At 46.5% G+C, this 22,370-nt stretch overlaps 1 protein-coding gene across 1 annotated transcript in view; it reads right to left on the reverse strand.

The window, feature by feature from the left end:
* ankrd13c (ankyrin repeat domain 13C) overlaps positions 1-22,370 on the reverse strand; it is a 72,964-nt gene that overhangs the window by 19,024 nt on the left and 31,570 nt on the right. Inside the window, exons 3-6 of the mRNA XM_083647971.1 lie at positions 19,197-19,301; positions 3,311-3,396; positions 1,975-2,020; positions 172-238 (exon numbers count right to left, since the gene is read on the reverse strand). Of these exons, the coding sequence (XP_083504097.1) occupies positions 172-238; positions 1,975-2,020; positions 3,311-3,396; positions 19,197-19,301 (304 nt within the window). The remainder of the gene's footprint in view (positions 1-171; positions 239-1,974; positions 2,021-3,310; positions 3,397-19,196; positions 19,302-22,370) is intronic.

Below are 22,370 nucleotides of genomic sequence, written 5' to 3' on the forward strand. Positions count from 1 at the left end.
GAAGCAATTTGCATTTTTTTTTTTTTTGCACTACCCACTTTTGATTTCAATGCCTCTGATAATTAAATGAAACTTTAAAACATGACCTGTCAGTAAATAAAAAAAGGTGCATTTCTCCAATCTGAAAGTACAACAGATGGAGCAAAGAGTGGAAAGATGGAGTTGACTTGCCTGATGTTGAGGCCCTGCTTGTAGATCTTACAGGCGTCTGAAGGCAGGATTCTGGACAGCAAAGGCACTGCAACATGAAAAGGGGACATGTGAGAAGCAGCCTGAAAACACATTTAGAAATTCCACTTAATAATGAATTTAATTCATTAACCTTTATTTATACAAGGGAGATATATACAATTTGCATAATGCGGTCGCAGCTATTTAGAATGCACTCATGGTTTCAAGGACCCTTACTAACCAGACGGCCTTCTGACACCAACAGCACTCGTGGACTTTAGCATGTTCCATCACATTTTCCTCTTCAACACAGTCTGGCTTTTCAGACTAAACTCCTTATCCAGGTGACACTCAGGCTACTTTCTGATCGAGGTAACACTCAGGCTACTTTCTGATCGAGGTAACACTCAGGCTACTTTCTGATCGAGGTAACACTCAGGCTACTTTCTTATCGAGGTGGCACTCAGGCTACTTTCGTATCGAGGTGACACTCAGGCTACTTTCTTATCGAGGTGACACTCAGGCTACTTTCTGATCGAGGTAACACTCAGGCTACTTTCTTATCGAGGTAACACTCAGGCTACTTTCTTATTGAGGTAACACTCAGGCTACTTTCTTATCGAGGTGACACTCAGGCTACTTTCTGATCGAGGTGACACTCAGGCTACTTTCTTATCCAGGTGACACTCAGGCTACTTTCTTATTGAGGTAACACTCAGGCTACTTTCTTATTGAGGTGACACTCAGGCTACTTTCTGATCGAGGTAACACTCAGGCTACTTTCTTATTGAGGTAACACTCAGGCTACTTTCTTATTGAGGTGACACTCAGGCTACTTTCTTATTGAGGTAACACTCAGGCTACTTTCTTATCGAGGTGACACTCAGGCTACTTTCTTATCGAGGTAACACTCAGGCTACTTTCTTATCGAGGTGACACTCAGGCTACTTTCTTATTGAGGTAACACTCAGGCTACTTTCTTATTGAGGTGACACTCAGGCTACTTTCTTATCGAGGTGACACTCAGGCTACTTTCTTATCGAGGTGACACTCAGGCTACTTTCTTATCGAGGTGCCACCAGGCTACTTTCTTATCGAGGTGACACTCAGGCTACTTTCTTATCGAGGTGACACTCAGGCTACTTTCGTATCGAGGTGACACTCAGGCTACTTTCTTATCGAGGTGACACTCAGGCTACTTTCTTATTGAGGTAACACTCAGGCTACTTTCTTATCGAGGTGACCCTCAGACTACTTTCGTATCGAGGTGACACTCAGGCTACTTTCTTATCGAGGTGACACTCAGGCTACTTTCTTATCGAGGTGACACTCAGGCTACTTTCTTATCGAGGTGACCCTCAGACTACTTTCTTATTGAGGTGACACTCAGGCTACTTTCTTATTGAGGTAACACTCAGGCTACTTTCTTATCGAGGTGACCCTCAGACTACTTTCTTATTGAGGTGACACTCAGGCTACTTTCTTATTGAGGTAACACTCAGGCTACTTTCTTATCGAGGTGACACTCAGGCTACTTTCTTATTGAGGTGACACTCAGGCTACTTTCTTATTGAGGTAACACTCAGGCTACTTTCGTATCGAGGTGACACTCAGGCTACTTTCTTATTGAGGTGACACTCAGGCTACTTTCTTATCGAGGTGACACTCAGGCTACTTTCTTATTGAGGTAACACTCAGGCTACTTTCCGGTGAGGATCATGGGTGTGAAATAGGCAGTGTGGAAGTGTTTTGTGTGTGTCCACCTCTGGACTGTGGGACAGCAGAAGGGTCAACCTGACTCACCCCAGCTTTGGAAGTCCCAGTGAAGCTCCAAGTAAAAGTCTCCGAGCTGCAAACGAAGAGAAATCAAAGTCAATCGCAAGTAAATATTTCATAAATGGGAATAAGATGGAGAAAAGAATAGAAGACATGCAGAGGTCTATAATAACATGCTCATATTTCAAAGCTCTTTGGGAAAGAGAAAATTTGAATGACACCTGGTAATGACTTGTATGTGGAACAAAGAAAGAGAAACGGGTTATTCTACAAACAATATGGTAGAAGAAAAAAAATAGTGTACCAATGCATATGGGTCTATATGTTATTATCAGGGTAAACTAAGTGTATGGACAGCCTGGTGGCAAGCAGCACAAAGAAAAAGAAAAAAAAAAGCATAGATGCATTCATAATTTCCATCCTGAACATAAAATGACCTGATTAACCCATTGATACCTGATGCAGCATTTGCAACCATCTAGTCCATCCACAAATCCACACTGATGGCCGCAACGCCAACACATGATTCTGTCAATGTGCACATTTATAGTGAGATTATTATAATCTCATCATCACTGGTCGTCTCAATCCCTCTTTCAGTGGTGATGATGGTGTCATGCTGGAAGAGCATCATGGCTTCTCAGATCTATAGATCCTAATCCCTGAGAGGAGATGATGATGACAACGCAGAGAAAAATCTATCTCAGACATCTCAGCTGGCCAGGCCTCAGGGCACTGGAAATATGTGACATTTTTTCAGTGGCCTCTTTAAAACACACAACGAATGTTCTTGCCGCTTTTATGTTACTAGATCGATTCCTAGGGTGGAGAGACCCTGGAGAAACTACCCTTTACCCTTAACTCACCCTTGTCCTGTATACTCCCACCACTTATATAGCCTCTCTCACTGATGACATCACAGCTGCTTGAGTGACATCACTGATGACATCACAATTGTCGATGTGAGACTATGTCGGGGATGGTCCGGGGAGCCTCCAGCCTGCTAGCTGCACTGACCTAAATAGCCTGCACATGGTAAACTGCTATGGGTAAACTCATTGTAAACTGTGGTGGATTTGATCGAGCACTTGGTGCTGTGCTATGTTGGACTGTTTGAGTGATGCTCATGCCTGTTTGTAAGATAATAACGCTAGCTCAAGGTTAGCATCGTGTGCTAACGTAAACATGGAGCAGTTCAAGCCGTACTGTATGACCTTATTAGCGAGGTGGCAGCCACCTCGCGTGGCATAGCCAGAGAGCAGACAGACAGTAATAGTCAATAGAGCAGTGCAGCAGAGAGCAGACAGACAGTAGTAGAGGAGTGCAGCAGAGAGCAGACAGACAGTAGTAGAGGAGGACACACTTCTTTCAGGGCTCTCAGCAGCTTGGGCCTCTTGTCCTCCACAGTCTCCCTGGACTGCTGCTTCAGCTTCCTCAGCAGGGCCGTGACTGAAGGAGAGAGAGAGAGAGAGAGAGAGAGAGGAGAGAGAGAGAGAGAGAAAGAGAGGGGAGAGAGAGAGGAGAGGAGAGAGAGAGAGAGAGGAGAGAGAGGAGAGAGGCAGAGGAGAGAGAGAGGCAGAGGAGAGGAGAGAGGAGACGAAATGCAGAGGTGAGATCAAAAGCATCAATGATGACTGGCTTTTTATTATTTTGTTACACAAAAAAAAAAAAATCTGACCCCCCAACCCCCCCCCCCCCCCCGGCCCCTGTGTGTGCATGTGTGCACAAAGAGGGTTAGGGTTAGTACTTGGGTTTTGGGTTAAATGAGAATACCGATGATTGAGAGTTATAGTCCAATCACTACTGTGTCTAGTTTATGTTACTCCCATTCAAGTTGCACATTACGTACCATTTACTTTTTTTGGGGGGTCATTTTTACAGTGGCAAACCTGGCTTGAAAGTAGGGCTGCCACTAACGATTATTCTCATAATCGATTCATCTGTCGATTATTTTCTCGATTAATCGATTAGTTGTTTGGTCTATGAAATGTCAGAAAATGGTAGCAAATGACGATCAGTGTTTCCCAAAGCCCAAGATGGCGCCCTCAAATGTCTTGAGGGCAACTCATCATCAACAACTCAAAGATAATATCAGTTTACTGTCACACAGGAGTAAAGAAACCAGAAAATATTCACATTTAAGAAGCTGGAATCAGAGAATTTAGACCTTTTCTCTTACATTTTTACTCAAAACGATTAATCGATTATCAAAATAGTTGTCAATTAATTTTGTGTGTGTCATGCAAAATGTGTGCATTGACATGAAACTCACTCAACTCGGCACAATAACATAACGATGGAACAGAGACTCTGACTAAACCCAATTAAGGCCCCTTGTTTCCTGTGATGGAGGATCTCCTTCAGGCAATTTCCAAGTGTGCGGAAATGTATTTCCTTCTGTACAAGGTCCTCACAAGTACAGGAATTACAGACTAGGGATGTACCAATATGAAATGTCACAGCATGGTGCGGTTATGGTATCTACCCAAAATATCACAGTATATACAGTATGGTATTTTTGCGGTAGGGGTGGGAACCTCTAGGCACCTCACGGTTCAATTTGATTCTGATTCAGAGGTCTACGATGCCATGATAAAACGATTATTTATATAAAACGGGGGGGGGGGGGGGGGAGGGGAGGCCCACAGTTTCAGACTTTTGAAGAAAAAAAACTGCTCCAGGAAGTTCAAAGGGATGGAGTCCATCTGCTCGCTAATGAGGAGGGCCTGGGGGAGGAGCCACACAGGAGACTTCTAAGCACATTCTGTCTGCCCCGCCCCCAGAGGCTGGCTGCTTTTTACATGACTAAGAAGAGCCACACCCAACCGTTTATTTCAGCTTTATGGGTGTTTATGAGGAAGCTTCGAGCCGGGAGGATTAAATTAAACATTATGTGCCAATTATATCCCCTAGTGGGCCGCTCAGGTAAGAGCACCACCAGGCTCAGGTAAGAGCCCCACCAGGCTCAGGTAAGAGCCCCCCCAGGCTCAGGTAAGAGCCCCACCAGGCTCAGGTAAGAGCCCCACCAGGCTCAGGTAAGAGCCCCACCAGGCTCAGGTAAGCCCCACCAGGCTCAGGTAAGAGCCCCACCAGGCTCAGGTAAGAGCCCCACCAGGCTCAGGTAAGAGCCCCACCAGGCTCAGGTAAGAGCCCCACCAGGCTCAGGTAAGAGCCCCACCAGGCTCAGGTAAGCCCCACCAGGCTCAGGTAAGAGCCCCACCAGGCTCAGGTAAGAGCCCCACCAGGCTCAGGTAAGAGCCCCACCAGGCTCAGGTAAGCCCCACCAGGCTCAGGTAAGAGCCCCACCAGGCTCAGGTAAGCCCCACCAGGCTCAGGTAAGAGCCCCACCAGGCTCAGGTAAGAGCCCCACCAGGCTCAGGTAAGAGCCCCACCAGGCTCAGGTAAGAGCCCCACCAGGCTCAGGTAAGCCCCACCAGGCTCAGGTAAGAGCCCCACCAGGCTCAGGTAAGCCCCACCAGGCTCAGGTAAGAGCCCCACCAGGCTCAGGTAAGAGCCCCACCAGGCTCAGGTAAGAGCCCCACCAGGCTCAGGTAAGAGCTCCACCAGGCTCAGGTAAGAGCCCCACCAGGCTCAGGTAAGAGCTCCACCAGGCTCAGGTAAGAGCCCCACCAGGCTCAGGTAAGAGCCCCACCAGGCTCAGGTAAGAGCCCCACCAGGCTCAGGTAAGAGCACCACCAGGCTCAGGTAAGAGCCCCACCAGGCTCAGGTAAGAGCTCCACCAGGCTCAGGTAAGAGCCCCACCAGGCTCAGGTAAGAGCCCCACCAGGCTCAGGTAAGAGCTCCACCAGGCTCAGGTAAGAACCCCACCAGGCTCAGGTAAGAGCCCCACCAGGCTCAGGTAAGAGCCCCACCAGGCTCAGGTAAGAGCCCCACCAGGCTCAGGTAAGATCCCCACCAGGCTCAGGTAAGAGCTCCACCAGGCTCAGGTAAGAGCTCCACCAGGCTCATGGGAACACCACACCAGGCTCAGGTAAGATCCCCACCAGGCTCAGGTAAGAGCTCCACCAGGCTCATGGGAACACCACACCAGGTTCAGGGGAGCACACTGGGGGCTGGGGACTCAGCGCTGATGCTCAAACTAGACCAAATGAGAACACAGGCATGCATGCCCTGCATGCCCTACACACACACACACACACCCAAACATACACACACGTGCGAGCACACACACACACCCAAACACACACACACACACGTGCGAGCACACACACACACACACACACACCCAAACATACACACATGTGCGAGCACACACACACACCCAAACATACACACACGTGCGAGCACACACACACACCCAAACACACACACACACGTGCGAGCACACACACACACCCACCCAAACATACACACATGTGCGAGCACACACACACACCCATACATACACGTGCGAGCACACACACACACACCGAGGCAAATACAGGGCTTGGGTGTGTTTGTGGCCCGGCTGCCTAATGAGTGTGGACAGGCTGATGGGGGCTGGTCCTGATCCTCTCAGCAGGACAGGAAGAGGACAACAAGCTCACCATCTGTCCCCGGACCACCCAGCACGGGCACACAGGGACCACACACACACACACACACACACACACACACACACACACACACACACTCGCCGCGTTGGCACAAAGCCGCCCTCATAGCGATTAGGGCATTTTCCTGGCGTTAATTAGGTGAGTGATCTCAGCTCTTAACGAGGCAGAGTTAGGACAGTGTTGTTTTGAGGCAGAGTTAGGACAGTGTTGTTTTGAGGCAGAGTTAAGACAGTGTTGTTTTGAGGCAGAGTTAGGACAGTGTTGTTTTGAGGCAGAGTTAGGACAGTGTTGTTTTGAGGCAGAGTTAGGACAGTGTTGTTTTGAGGCAGAGTTAGGACAGTGTTGTTTTGAGGCAGAGTTAAGACAGTGTTGTTTTGAGGCAGAGTTAGGACAGTGTTGTTTTGAAGCAGAGTTATAGGACAGTGTTGTTTTGAGGCAGAGTTAAGACAGTGTTGTTTTGAGGCAGAGTTAGGACAGTGTTGTTTTGAGGCAGAGTTAGGACAGTGTTGTTTTGAGGCAGAGTTAGGACAGTGTTGTTTTGAGGCAGAGTTAGGACAGTGTTGTTTTGAGGCAGAGTTATAGGACAGTGTTGTTTTGAGGCAGAGTTAGGACAGTGTTGTTTTGAGGCAGAGTTAGGACAGTGTTGTTTTGAGGCAGAGTTATAGGACAGTGTTGTTTTGAGGCAGAGTTAGGACAGTGTTGTTTTGAGGCAGAGTTATAGGACAGTGTTGTTTTGAGGCAGAGTTAAGACAGTGTTGTTTTGAGGCAGAGTTAGGACAGTGTTGTTTTGAGGCAGAGTTAAGACAGTGTTGTTTTGAGGCAGAGTTAAGACAGTGTTGTTTTGAGGCAGAGTTAGGACAGTGTTGTTTTGAGGCAGAGTTAAGACAGTGTTGTTTTGAGGCAGAGTTATAGGACAGTGTTGTTTTGAGGCAGAGTTAAGACAGTGTTGTTTTGAGGCAGAGTTAGGACAGTGTTGTTTTGAGGCAGAGTTATAGGACAGTGTTGTTTTGAGGCAGAGTTAAGACAGTGTTGTTTTGAGGCAGAGTTAGGACAGTGTTGTTTTGAGGCAGAGTTAGGACAGTGTTGTTTTGAGGCAGAGTTATAGGACAGTGTTGTTTTGAGGCAGAGTTAGGACAGTGTTGTTTTGAGGCAGAGTTATAGGACAGTGTTGTTTTGAGGCAGAGTTAGGACAGTGTTGTTCTGAGGCAGAGTTAGGACAGTGTTGTTTTGAGACAGTTAGGACAGTGTTGTTTTGAGGCAGAGTTAGGACAGTGTTGTTCTGAGGCAGAGTTAGGACAGTGTTGTTCTGAGGCAGAGTTAGGACAGTGTTGTTTTGGAACAGTTTTTGTATCAGCACATAGCCAAACATCAGGTCTTGGGATGACTGGACAACTGCTGCTGGCTAGTTTTTTGTCAATATTGACACAGGTAAGGGGTAAGCTCCAAGGTTGCTGTTTGATAGAGGCTACGATGTGCTAACAATTAGCCGTTTCCTTTGGATTTCTTGCAAAACTGTATTCTACTTGATTTGAAAACTCTGCAGGCAAGATGGCCGCCTACACTCCCCTCTTTAGCTGGCAGAATTCCTCCCCCATAAACTAACATATCTTGGCCAATAAGTAACATACAAAATAAAACAACCCGTAATATCTTAATTTTATGTAGAATGTAGAGGACATGTAACTGTTTAGTTAAACTTGCATTCCAGGAATATTGTGCTCTAAAGATGACGTTAGTGGCTCGAGACTGTTTCGTCCTGAAACCCACACGCTTTGCGCCAGCGTAACCTATGTGGGATTCGAAATAACGCATCCGAGATAGAAAACGTTATGAAAATAGCCACGTTATAAACAACAAACTAACGCTGGTGATCCGTATGGAAACAGTGTTACTCGAAATGGTTAAAAGTTATATCAATTTGGTCATTCAGTGGCATTTTACTGCCATGTAACATAACTAACTAGCGGCTAATATTAGCCACAGTAGGCATTACCCAGGGATGCATTGGTCTTAACACATTCAGTGCCACAGCGCTTCAGTAAAATTGTCTGGAGCCTGTGCCAGATTCACTTCCATTCAGTTGAAAACAGCTATAGAATTTTTTCTATTATGGCTATATTAACGGGGCTGGACTTTAATGAAACATTGAACACTCCTGCTTCTTCCAAAGAAGAAATTTTGTTTCTAGACAGTTCCATTATGAAATTACAGCCTCTCAAAAAAGTGCACTTTCAAGGGTTTTCTGTCGTTTTTTTTTTCTTTCCAAGATATAGCCCCTTTTATGAATACCTTTTGCACCCTAATTTCGAGCACATTCACTGACTCTGGCTGGTGTTTTCTGATGTGGTGGCGTGTGGTGTGGTTTCTGTGCAGCCACACACCCCTCTCTCCCCCCCCCCCCCCCCCCCCCCCTCCCCTCTCCACCTCTGAGCTGCGGGCTCCTCCCACACGCACAGAGTTTGCTTTCTCGACTCTGTTTTTGCCCCGGACAGATCCCAGCTTTGCTGCGCGCATCATTTCCTTGATGGGCATCAAGGAAATGATGCGCGCTGGCAAACGCGACTGAACAAAAAGGCTTGGCCCGTTCGGCTTCGGATGCTGGCTTTCTAGGAAATCGTGTGGAGATAGATAGAAGCATAAGAGCTCAGTTGTGAGCGCGGATGCAGCCGAGCCCACTCTCGCTGTAGACGGAGCAATATATACGGCTCTGGCAGAAAGCATGCATCGGTTTCCACGGCTTTCTCCGCTGTCTCCTGTACAAAGTAAAGGATCTGAGGTGGGTGGAGCAGCTCCTGTGACGATGTTTAAGGTGGCGCCGTGTGATCCCTTGAAGGGATTCATGCTCACTGGCTGGGTACGACCTTAAACAGCAGAATTATGGAATAATATGAATTATGATTTTAGGACGTCCACAGACGTCCTTGGCACTGAACGTTACTTTTTTTTAGGACGTGCACAGACGTCCTTGGCACTGAATGTGTTAAAGGGCTCGCTCCGCGTGAACTACAGTAATCAATGGGGAAAAAAACAATTTTTCACATGAGTGGGGCGCGTGCTAAACTCACCGTGACGTCACGATGTACCAAATATCCCATTCATTTGAGGGCACAAAAAAAAGCAGTGTTCAACGGCAACCCATAGAGGGAACTTATGCTGCTGAAAATTATACAAATGGTACAATGGTAACAGTTTGGTCTCAAATGTGGAAATTTTGACCAGAATTCTTCACACACCACCCCCATTGGTTAAAAGCTGGGGTTTAGACCTGCTTTAAGTTACTGTTCACACCACGATTCAAAGTAGTACCTGGTGAAATTCAGATTAGCTCAAGCTAAAGTTGTGGGCAGCTAGCCTTGGGTCTGGTCCCACAGCTGACAGCCAGACAGCAAGCCTGTGACTGTCTGACACCCACATGGAAAAAGTGCTCCCCGTCTACTAAACACCAGCAGGCCTGTGGACACGCCTTCAGAGGAGCTCATGAAGAACCACAGCACAGCTGTGAGGAGACGCAACTCTGAGGACACAAATAGAGAGTCAAAGTGGAACGTCACTTCCTGCTTCTGCACTGTACCACACATTTATTTTCCCATAGACATTTCGTTAAATGCTTATAAAAATAGTTGTACTTGTTCAAACCCAACGGTTCAGCTATATTTAGAAACTGGAGAGACCACATAACATTTCACTCAGACCAAAACATACAAAGAATGCGGGTAAAGCACATGACCCTTCTATTTCCAAGCCACATGTTGCCTCCTTGGACAGATGTTCAGCCATCAGTGACAAAACTGAGTTGACAATTTAAATTATTCGGGGGTGGGGTGGGGGGATCGATACAGCATAGTATCGCAATATTTTGTGTGGCAATATTATATCGATACACAAGTAAATTGCCAGGTGCATGCCATATTTATTTATCAACTGTCTCTCCAGCTTGTCACCAAAGACAGTAGGGCTGCACGATAAATCGATTTTGAATCGTAATCGAATGAAATCGTAAAATCGATTTACACTTTAACTAGGGTAATTACGTTAGGCTGGGCGGCTCTCTCTCATGTACGCATGCTGCTACTTGTCCATTCTCCCCGCTGTAAAGTCTGAACAGACAGTGGAAACTTGATCTCATTAGATCAAACATGTTGACTTTTTTTTCTTCCTTTGGGGACATCATTTACAGTAAAAAAAAGGTAATATATCGCAATATTTTTAAATCTCAACAATATTGTATCCTGACCTAAGTATGGTTTTGTGGGGCCTCTAGTGATTCCCACCCCTAGGAAGTATAATTATAGCAAATAAGGGTTGACGTTGAATTGGAGTGAATCTGAAGCATGGGCTAAGAATAACAAAGCAACAACCCCGAGCTAAAGCCTGAGCTTTTCAGATCATCACACTGAATAGAGTGTGTTCATAAAGAACCACTTACACTGACTGACAGCAGCCACTGGGAACTGCTGAAAGCAGATATCTCCTCCTACAGCAATGTGATGCTAGCTGCTCTCAGTGCTTTTACTGGCCAGCTCCCCACTTCCCTCACACACTCCTGACAACTGCTGAGTCAGCTCAGACTGCAGTGCTTTGGATTACTAGACAGTGCTGTGGATTACTAGACAGTGCTTTGGATTACTAGACAGTGCTGTGGATTACTAGACAGTGCTTTGGATTACTAGACAGTGCTTTGGATTACTAGGCAGCGTTGCCCGCGGAAGGGTTGATCACGCCCAATCCGCTGCAATAGAGTTAGTGCTACACCGCAGTATTGCAAGACCTTCGGTGCATGGAGGTCTAAGGCTCTGTGGGGTGATTCCAGGCCAGGCACCTCCTTCGTCTCACCAGAACCTCCCGCGGAAAAAGGCAATCCTACCATGCCGTACCATGGGCAGGGAGGATGCCTCAAGGAGGCCTGTGCGCTGCACGTCATTCACCTGCGGCGAGCACCTTGCTCTAGCCTGAAGGACCACAGGCCGCGCCGATGTTTACGCAGATTTTCAGGAGGCTGATCCGTAGCGTTTGTGGATTTCTCCCTCACGAGAGAGCCAGGCTGGGGTGCTAAAACCCATCCCGTACCGGATGCCGTCTCTCCGACCGTCAACTGTCTCTCCAGCTTGTCACCAAAGACAGTAGGGCTGCACGATAAATCGATTTTGAATCGTAATCGAATGAAATCGTAAAATCGATTTACACTTTAACTAGGGTAATTACGTTAGGCTGGGCGGCTCTCTCTCATGTACGCATGCTGCTACTTGTCCATTCTCCCCGCTGTAAAGTCTGAACAGACAGTGGAAACTTGATCTCATTAGATCAAACATGTTGACTTTTTTTTCTTCCTTTGGGGACATCATTTACAGTAAAAAAAAGGTAATATATCGCAATATTTTTAAATCTCAACAATATTGTATCCTGACCTAAGTATGGTTTTGTGGGGCCTCTAGTGATTCCCACCCCTAGGAAGTATAATTATAGCAAATAAGGGTTGACGTTGAATTGGAGTGAATCTGAAGCATGGGCTAAGAATAACAAAGCAACAACCCCGAGCTAAAGCCTGAGCTTTTCAGATCATCACACTGAATAGAGTGTGTTCATAAAGAACCACTTACACTGACTGACAGCAGCCACTGGGAACTGCTGAAAGCAGATATCTCCTCCTACAGCAATGTGATGCTAGCTGCTCTCAGTGCTTTTACTGGCCAGCTCCCCACTTCCCTCACACACTCCTGACAACTGCTGAGTCAGCTCAGACTGCAGTGCTTTGGATTACTAGACAGTGCTGTGGATTACTAGACAGTGCTTTGGATTACTAGACAGTGCTGTGGATTACTAGACAGTGCTTTGGATTACTAGACAGTGCTTTGGATTACTAGACAGTGCTTTGGATTACTAGACAGTGCTTTGGATTACTAGACAGTGCTTTGGATTGCCAGGCAGATTTCTGGATTACTAGACAGTGCTTTGGATTGCCAGGCAGATTTCTGGATTACTAGACAGTGCTTTGGATTGCCAGGCAGATTTCTGGATTACTAGACAGTGCTTTGGATTGCCAGGCAGATTTCTGGATTACTAGACAGTGCTTTGGATTGCCAGGCAGAGTTTTGGATTACTAGACAGTGCTTTGGATTACTAGACAGTGCTTTGGATTACTAGACAGTGCTTTGGATTACTAGACAGTGTTTTGGATTACTAGACAGTGCTTTGGATTACTAGACAGTGTTTTGGATTGCCAGGCAGAGTTCTGGATTACTAGACAGTGCTTTGGATTGCCAGGCAGAGTTCTGGATTACTAGACAGTGCTTTGGATTACCAGGCAGAGTTCTGGATTACTAGACAGTGATTTGGATTACCAGGCAGAGTTCTGGATTACTAGACAGTGATTTGGATTAGTAGACAGTGCTTTGGATTACCAGGCAGAGTTCTGGATTACTAGACAGTGATTTGGATTACTAGACAGTGCTTTGGATTACTAGAGGTTCAAATATACATACTTCTGCATGCGCTGGGACGCGTCATCAGTGATGTTAACTGCGGTCGTGGGGTGTTTCGGGTCTGTCAACATCATACACCCTCGCCCAGTTGACCCAGCCGAGGCCGATTACGACCCCGACCCGCGTCCCAGAAGCAGCCGCTCACGGATCAGCCTTCCTACTCTGTCTGCAGCGTTGCCCGCGGAAGGGTTGATCACGCCCAATCCGCTGCAATAGAGTTAGTGCTACACCGCAGTATTGCAAGACCTTCGGTGCATGGAGGTCTAAGGCTCTGTGGGGTGATTCCAGGCCAGGCACCTCCTTCGTCTCACCAGAACCTCCCGCGGAAAAAGGCAATCCTACCATGCCGTACCATGGGCAGGGAGGATGCCTCAAGGAGGCCTGTGCGCTGCACGTCATTCACCTGCGGCGAGCACCTTGCTCTAGCCTGAAGGACCACAGGCCGCGCCGATGTTTACGCAGATTTTCAGGAGGCTGATCCGTAGCGTTTGTGGATTTCTCCCTCACGAGAGAGCCAGGCTGGGGTGCTAAAACCCATCCCGTACCGGATGCCGTCTCTCCGACCGTCAACTGTCTCTCCAGCTTGTCACCAAAGACAGTAGGGCTGCACGATAAATCGATTTTGAATCGTAATCGAATGAAATCGTAAAATCGATTTACACTTTAACTAGGGTAATTACGTTAGGCTGGGCGGCTCTCTCTCATGTACGCATGCTGCTACTTGTCCATTCTCCCCGCTGTAAAGTCTCTCTAGAGCAGTGTATCTTAAAGTGTGGGGCGCGCCCCACTTGTGGGGCGCAGTGGTATTACAGGTGGGGCGCGGGTGAAATCCGCGGAACCAATGTTTTAGCCATTTTTAGGTCGGACTTCTTTTCCCCGTGAGGAAATAAACAAACCCCGCGCTTCCGTAGTGACACGTTCATTCATCAGACAGACTGGAGGCTGTTTAGTTTAGATTAGTGCACAATGAAGAGACATTTGGCTGGGACAAACAAGGAGTCGGAGGGCGGCAGTCAACTAAAACAACCGAGACGAAAATATGATGACGCCTATCTTGCTCTGGGATTCACAGTCAATGCGGTAGGAGACGAGGAGAGACCAGTCTGTGTTCTCTGTCTGAAAACTCTGGCAGCGGACAGCATGAAGCCTAACAAATTAAAAAGACACTTGGAGACAACACACCCCACTTTCGTCAATAAGCCACTCGGGTTCTTTCAGAGGAAACTCGGTGAATACCGCAAGCAGGAAAATCGCTTTGTAAAAGTGGCATCAGTGAACAGCAAAGCACAACTAGCGTCATACAAGGTCGCATACAGAATTGCACAGTGCAAGAAGCCGCACACCATCGCTGAGGAGCTCATACTCCCAGCAGCTATCCATATGGTGTCAACTATGCTGGATGAGACCAGCGCTGCAAAATTGAAGACTATCCCGCTGTCCAATGACACAGTTGCAAAACGTATATGTGACATTTCAAATGATCTCGAGGAACAACTCACGGAAAAACTGACAGACACACGTTTCGCCTTACAAGTGGACGAGGCTACGGACAGCAATAAAGACTGCTTGCTTATCGCCTATGTTCGCTTTGTCACGTCGGAGTCACTGAGTGAGGATTTGCTGTTTTGCAAGTACGTTACAAGCAGAGCAACAGCTGAAGAGCTATTTAAGCTTCTGGACAGTTACCTGACACAACACGGGCTGAATTGGGAGAACTGTGTGGGTTTTTGCAGCCACTAATACTGAGAAAACTTGAGTCCTCACCATTATTATTATTATTATTTTCTGCACAGGTTGCACTTTATTATTCTTTTGAAAAGATTTGCAGTGGAAAACAGGCTCATTGCAGCCACTAATACTGATAAAACTTGAGTCCTCACAAATGTCTGCACTTATTATTTTCTGCAGGTTGCACCTTATTATTGTTTTGAAACGATTTGCAGTGGAAAACAGGCAGCCCTTAATACAGTGATAGTGACTTGAACTCACAATTAAGATATTTGAATTTATTTTGTTTTGTAGAGGTTGCACTTTATTGTTATTGTTTTTGAAAAGATGTGCAGGGCAAAACAGCCAGAATATAGAAATGAATGGTCATTATGTCAATAAAAGTTAAACTTGGACCGTTTTGTTTCAATTTTGTTGGGGCGGTGGGGCCCGAAAGATTTTCTTCCTCCAAAGTGGGGCCTGACAGAAAAAGTTTGAGAACCACTGCTCTAGAGGCTGTGATACTGGCTACTAAAGACAGCAGCGCAATGGACTTATTTCAACACCTCCGACCAAAAAGCACAGAGTGAGCACTGAGTGCAGCTTGTTGCACTGCGGGCTGTAGCCTACAAGATAACGATTGCCACAACACACTCACGCGCGCACACGAACACAGACGTTATCACCAGACGATGAAACGTTGCCTTTACAGTTCACAGAATAACAAAACAACACGTGAGGCCACAGAGTACTGATAGATTGGCTGTATTCATGGCTGTAAGTTAGCAGCCTCAGCTGACTCACCTGTCCCAGTGTGTCTGAATTTGCTATCACAGTTCCACGCATTCCTGTTGTGACTTTGTGTTATTCTAGTACAGATATAACTCCGAGCACGGGTGGTCGCTTAGACACTGCTAATATAATTATGTCACGGAGGAACACGCAAATCCACCAGTGTCAAGTTAGCAAGCAACAGCCAGGAAGTTAGGTATAGCAGCGGCAAGCTAAAACAGGAAGTTGGGTTGTTCTGCCTTCAGAGTAAAAGCGTAAATTGTCACTTATGGAAAAAAAAGGGGGGAAAAAGAGATCTGCAGGGCAACAAATGTTTAGAGAAGTATAATAGTATAAAAAAATCGAAATCGAAATCGAAAATAGAGTTTTGAGAGAAAAAATCGTCAATTTTAGTTTTAGGCAAAATCGAACAGCCCTACTAGACAGTGCTTTGGATTACTAGACAGTGCTTTGGATTACTAGACTGCTTTGGATTACTAGACAGTGCTTTGGATTACTAGACAGGTTAACCCTATAAATGGACTGAAGGTTGATTGTGCTGAACAGGTAAAACAGACACAGTTCCCCTCACCTCTCACCTCTCTCCTCTCCTGCTAGCTTGGCAGCAGGTAAAACTATAAGGGCAGGCCAAGTCCAATGCTTTTACAATGTGCCGGATCAGCTGTTTCCTAGTGAAGTGCTGCCAAACAGCTGAGTCACTGTAGCCGTGGTAACAGAGGTCATTTGAGGACATGTTTCAGTGATCACAGGTATGAACAAAGACACATGGAGCTTTCCAATTCCAGCCAGGAAAAAGCCAGACAAGTTGCATCACTCAAAAGACAGGTCTCGTGGTTACATTGCATTGTGGTCTAATGAGGCAAGTGTCAGTGGATAAACTGGTATCTCTTCTCAGACCTCTCACTATCTGGCATCTCCAGAAAATCACAATCACAATCACAATAACTTTATTGAGCTTCCATCGTTACCATGGTAGCCGACGTCCAAATCAGCAGGGGAATGCTTAGTGTTTTGTTGTTGTTTTTCCCTCTTCCCTCCCCTCTCTCTTTCAGCATGCACACTTTGCACAGCCAACTAACGTCAGGTGTGGCTTCATGAGACAATCTCTAGTTTGCTGCCTGGGGGGGTGGGGGGGCTTCGGGTCAATCACAGAAGATTAACTCCCCACCACCACAGGCACACGCCACCCGACAAACAAGCGCACCTTGCCTCAAACGCCTCTGATGGCTGCTGGCTGGCAGCAGCCATCAGAGCTGAAGGAGTTTGTGTTGAAAGACTACAAGTGTTCAATTGAATTCAACGTGTTTGTTTGTATGAAGTAGCAGCAGTGAGTGAGGGATACACAGCTCACCTTGATGATCATACTCAGAGAACAGAAGTCAGAAGTCAGAGAAGTCCGCTGTCACAACGTGATGAGACCACCTGAATAAGTTAACATTTACACTCCGTGTCTACTGTTTACCATTACACTACCTTGAGCAGCTATTCAATCAAAACCTGGAGCATCAGGACAGCTGAGGAGCTCAAGCCTAGAAGAAAGTTTACTATGAGCTGCGGTGCTGACTGAGACGTGTTGTGCAAAATATTGACAAAGAAGAAATTATTTTCAACCCGATATGTGAGTAACGTTACATGTTTGATATGTGAGTAACGTTACATGTTTGTTACTGTTTGTTCCTCTGGCTGGAGTGTGTTGCCTGCTACACCACCACAACCTCATCATCGCACAACGTCGTTACCGATGACCCCCCCACCCACCCCCGCAGAAGCTTGGATTATGATCGGAGTAATCTCCGTGAAGCTTCAACGCCCTAAATATGGTATTGGGGACAGCCCTATTTTATACATGCTTGAGGCTTCTCCCCGTTAATCCTGTATTCATTAGATCATCCAATGATACTTTTGATATAGCCCATTTAAACGAACCACCTGCTGACTGACACACTAGGTCGTATGCCCAACCTGGAAGAGGGTGTGACTTTGGCACTCTATGCCCCTTTTTGTGGAAAATAAGATGGGAAACAGAGGGAGCGGAGCAGAGGAGGGTCAGGGTCTGGTCCCAGGCTGAGGAGCAGAGCAGCTGTCTAGTTTGGGAGGGTCAGGGTCTGGTCCCAGGCTGAGGGAACGCTGTGACGCTCCCTATGAAGCTCAACCACGCAGGACAACAAAAGCTGCTTTTAGGACCTCCCTGTTCCCATGAGCAGCATGTCAAGAGCTTTAGAAAGAGCGGGCAGAATACACGTTTGACCAGTGTCAACACACTTTGCAGCTACTCAAAAGTCTAGGCGTGACCCCAAATAGTCAACGATTCGACGATTCGTTTGAAGCACCTGATTCGACTAGTCGAACAGGCTAGTCGCAAAAAGTGATTATGAAACAAGGATCATTCCATTCTGGCTGTGGGCGTGGGGGTGATGGATATCTGATTTGACACAGAATTGCTTGGTTTCTGCCAATAGATTGTGATACAGTACCGTATATATATTACATAGCCTATGTTGGTGTAAGTATTGGCCTATTAAGACCCTGAACCAAGTCCCAATTAACCCATTGATACCTGATGCAGCATTTGCGTGTGTATCCCTCATTTGTGTGTGTATCCCTTTAAGACGGTTCGCGGTCTTAAAGGGATACACACACAAATGCTGCATCAGGTATCAATGGGTTAAACAAACAAATCAAACAAGCTCATCAGAATGAGAATAACTGTATTGATCCCCGAGGGGAAATTGAGTCATTCTCCTAATATGCTATTAATAATAATGCCAATGGACTTTCTGATTGTCAGATAGTCTTATTAAAAAATAAAAAAAAATAAAAGAAGAATAGTCGTATATTCGTATTGAACAGACAAAATCCGATTGGACTCACAGAATTGTGAGTCGGGTACAGCCGTACAAAAGTCTAACGAACCCAAAGATTTGAAAGTGGGAAGGGGGGTGAAAGACTGATAAGATGCAAAGGAAGTGATCATTTCCAAAGCACTAAAAATCTATTTTGGGATACCATTAATTACCAGAGAATTAATATTCAATACGTCTACAACAGGAGTCAACAAAAGGCTATATAAATAAACTTGACTTGACTTGACTTGACTTGACTTGAGTGCCACGCTGCAAAAGTATTCTGAATTTGTCAGCCAAGGACTCCATCAATGACCTACCATCCAGTCAAAAACTACCAAGATTGGCTTTCATGTTGTGCCATTGATCATTGTATAAAGGGTGATGTCACTAAGTGTGAACATGTCATTTTGGACTTTTTAAAAACATAATACTACTGTGGGCTTTGAATCCCTGTTGAAGCTGGACTGTGACTGTGGGTGGAAAATGGGCGAGAGAGGGGGCCTGACAGGAACCAGCCTATGAGGAGAGAGAGAGAGAGAGAGAGAGAGAGAGAGAGAGAGAGAGACATGTAATGAATTGCCTTTCATCACAGGACAAAAGCCAGAGAGCCTTGAGGAATGTCCCCTCTCTCTCTCCGTTGGGGACAAAGGCCACACGGGGAAGCAAATGACAGGAGGAATGTGCAGAGGCATCTGTTGATCTGTCCGTTTCTCTCCCTCCCTTCACAGTACATGAAGCTGCCTGTGAAAAGCAAAGTGAAGCCAGACCGTGGTGTAAGTGTGAGGGAGTGGCCGGGGGGCAGGGGGCGGGGCTTCTCTCAGTGTATGCTGCAGGGGGCGGGGCTTCTCTCAGTGTTGTATGCTGCTTACTCATCTGACGGTCTCCGTAGCTAATGGCCTCGGCAAGGGGACTCCATCCCTGAGCGTTCTTCACCTTCACCGGTGCATTGTGGGCCAGCAGCAGATGGGCGCACTCTGTGAGAAAGAGACAGACAGACAGACAGAGAGACAGACAGACAGAGAGAAAGACAGACAGACAGACAGACAGACAGAGAGAGAGACAGAGAGACAGACAGACAGAGAGACAGACAGATAGACAGAGAGACAGAGAGAGAGACAGAGAGAGAGACAGAGAGACAGACAGAGAGACAGAGAGAGAGGGAGGTCAGTCAGTAGTGGAATTATTAACAATCACATAACTGCAATTGCTTCAACTTCAACCATTTAGCCTACCCATTATTATTAAGACAAGCAAACCTGAATTTGATCGGCTTTTGCATTTTTGCACGTAGCCTCTTCCTAGATTATCATTCAAGAATTGTATTTGGGCGTCACAAAACAGAAGTTTCTTATTCTGAATAGGCTAAAACAGCTGTATTAATAAAAAAGCTTACTCAATGTGCTGTCGTCAGAGTTTAGTTGAATCTAGCAACGCTGACAGCGCTTCATTGGTCGTGACTCACAACAATCAATGAGAAGCCATTCTAGGGTAGTTGGACGTAACATGACCCCACACAGGCTGAGGGGCAGAGCAGCTGAAGGTAACATGACACCACACAGGCTGAGGGGCAGAGCAGCTGAAGGTAACATGACCCCACACAGGCTGAGGGGCAGAGCAGCTGAAGGTAACATGACACCACACAGGCTGAGGGGCAGAGCAGCTGAAGGTAACATGACACCACACAGGCTGAGGGGCAGAGCAGCTGAAGGTAACATGACACCACACAGGCTGAGGGGCAGAGCAGCTGAAGGTAACATGACCCCACACAGGCTGAGGGGCAGAGCAGCTGAAGGTAACATGACACCACACAGGCTGAGGGGCAGAGCAGCTGAAGGTAACATGACCCCACACAGGCTGAGGGGCAGAGCAGCTGAAGGTAACATGACACCACACAGGCTGAGGGGCAGAGCAGCTGAAGGTAACATGACACCACACAGGCTGAGGGGCAGAGCAGCTGAAGGTAACATGACACCACACAGGCTGAGGGGCAGAGCAGCTGAAGGTAACATGACACCACACAGGCTGAGGGGCAGAGCAGCTGAAGGTAACATGACCCCACACAGGCTGAGGGGCAGAGCAGCTGAAGGTAACATGACACCACACAGGCTGAGGGGCAGAGCAGCTGCAGCGGCTATGGAGTTTCTCACTCAATACAAATAGCCTGTCACTCTTTGCACTGCATTGTTTCTCCAATACGGGACACAGCGCGTCCCGTATCAGTTAAATACGGAACGGAACACGTCTTTTTGTTTACAAATACGGGACAATTCCATATTTTAACACTTTGAGTGCCACGGCCCTTGGGCAAAAGGTGCTGTACTGTGCCACATAGGCCGCAATGCATTTTAAAACAGTCATATAATTTCTTTAATAATTACTATGTAAACACTGAACACGCACAAATAACGATGAGACTCTCTTCTATCACCTGCAAAAAAAAGTTTATTGATCCCATTTTCCGTTATGAGCCGGAGAAGATAGCTTGATTTGACCAAAAACAGCCATTTTTTTCTAGAAACCTGAGATATTCAGCCTTTTGTGAAAGGAAGCATTTCAAGCACATCATTGACTCATTGCTAATATTTTCTGATGTAATGACACCTCAAAAATAATTTCCTTCAATAAAAGAGTGAAAACAAAGGAATTTTGTTTGGCCAAATAATATTTTTTAGCTGCAACCAGCAGCGCTGGCCCCTGCGTGCGCAGACTCTACACCTTCTTGCTGGTCTTGATTTACTGCTGGTGGGCATCAGATAGCCTATTCTAGCTTGTTTGCTCTCTGTGCATCGAGCCTGCTGCAGCTGCCTGGGTCTGTTGTATGCTGTAGTGCCCTGCGTGCCCCACCCCCCCCCCCCCCTCCTCCTCCCCCCCCCCGTTGTGGGAGGAGTGTCTCTCTGGGCTCTGCTGTGAGTGCGTTTGCTCTGCGTGTGCTCTGCACTGAAAAATCCACTACATCCAGCTTTTTTACAGCCGCGTGTATTTGTCACCAGCTCCCATGCTTCCAGTTGAGAATAATAACAACTCCACATGCGGATGGGCTGTAGCAGCGGACACGGAGGTGCTCAATTGTGACAGCAGATTGGCTGCTGTAGGCACAGCTAACGTTATGCTTCAATGAAGCAGCTGCATACGGACGGATGCGATGCGATTTCCTTTTCCCCAACGACTTCTTCTGTGTGTTTTACTCCACGTTCTCTCATCTGGAGAGCGCTGTCGCCACCTAAGGGTTCTGTAAAATAGGTTAGACACATTCAATAGCTCTCATATTGTAAGAGGCGATGTAAGAGGCTTAGATCGACACCCCCCCGTCAAAAAAACAATTTGGAGTTATTGACGCCATTTGGCGTCGCTGGCAGCGTACGGTAAATTTCTCTTGACGCCATATGGCGTCGCTGGCACTCAATGTGTTAAGGGACGGTTGGCAACCCTATTCACAAACAAGATGGACAAAGGACCCAGAAACGTGGTCACACAAGAAAAAGGACAGCCAGCTAAACGGTAACAAGTTTACAAGTTATATCGGCAGCAGCGTAACATTCATGCTGTGTAGTGGACTAGTGGACTAGTGGACTAGTGGTAGCACCCGTCTAAACTCTTCTTCTACTGTCAGTCACGTTCATTCACAGCATCTCAACAGTGATGACTTTACAATAGTAAGTACTAGGGCTGTGGCGATTCACTTATCTCCCGATTCGATACTATCACGATTCTTGGGTGCCGATTCGATTTATATTGCGATTCTTAAGTATTGCGATTCTACGATTATTGCGATTCGATATTACGATTTATTGCGATTTTTGTTTATTTTTTTCTTTTCTTTTTTCAGTTTGTTTGCTTTTTTACACTAGATTAGAACATGGGAAAAGTTGAATCATACACTAGAGACTGTATATTATATATCATGAGTAGGGCTGGGCGATATAGTTAAAAACAGGGGCGGACTGGGATCATAATTCAGGCCGGGCATTAGATACCAAGCAGGCCAGGCCGATATGGGCCAACGCGCGTGAAATTTGGGCCATTTGAAGCCAGATTTGGGCCGT

The sequence above is a fragment of the Poromitra crassiceps genome, assembly GCF_964638095.1.
Source record: "Poromitra crassiceps genome assembly, chromosome: 12".
NCBI classification, from domain to species: Eukaryota; Metazoa; Chordata; class Actinopteri; order Beryciformes; family Melamphaidae; genus Poromitra; species Poromitra crassiceps.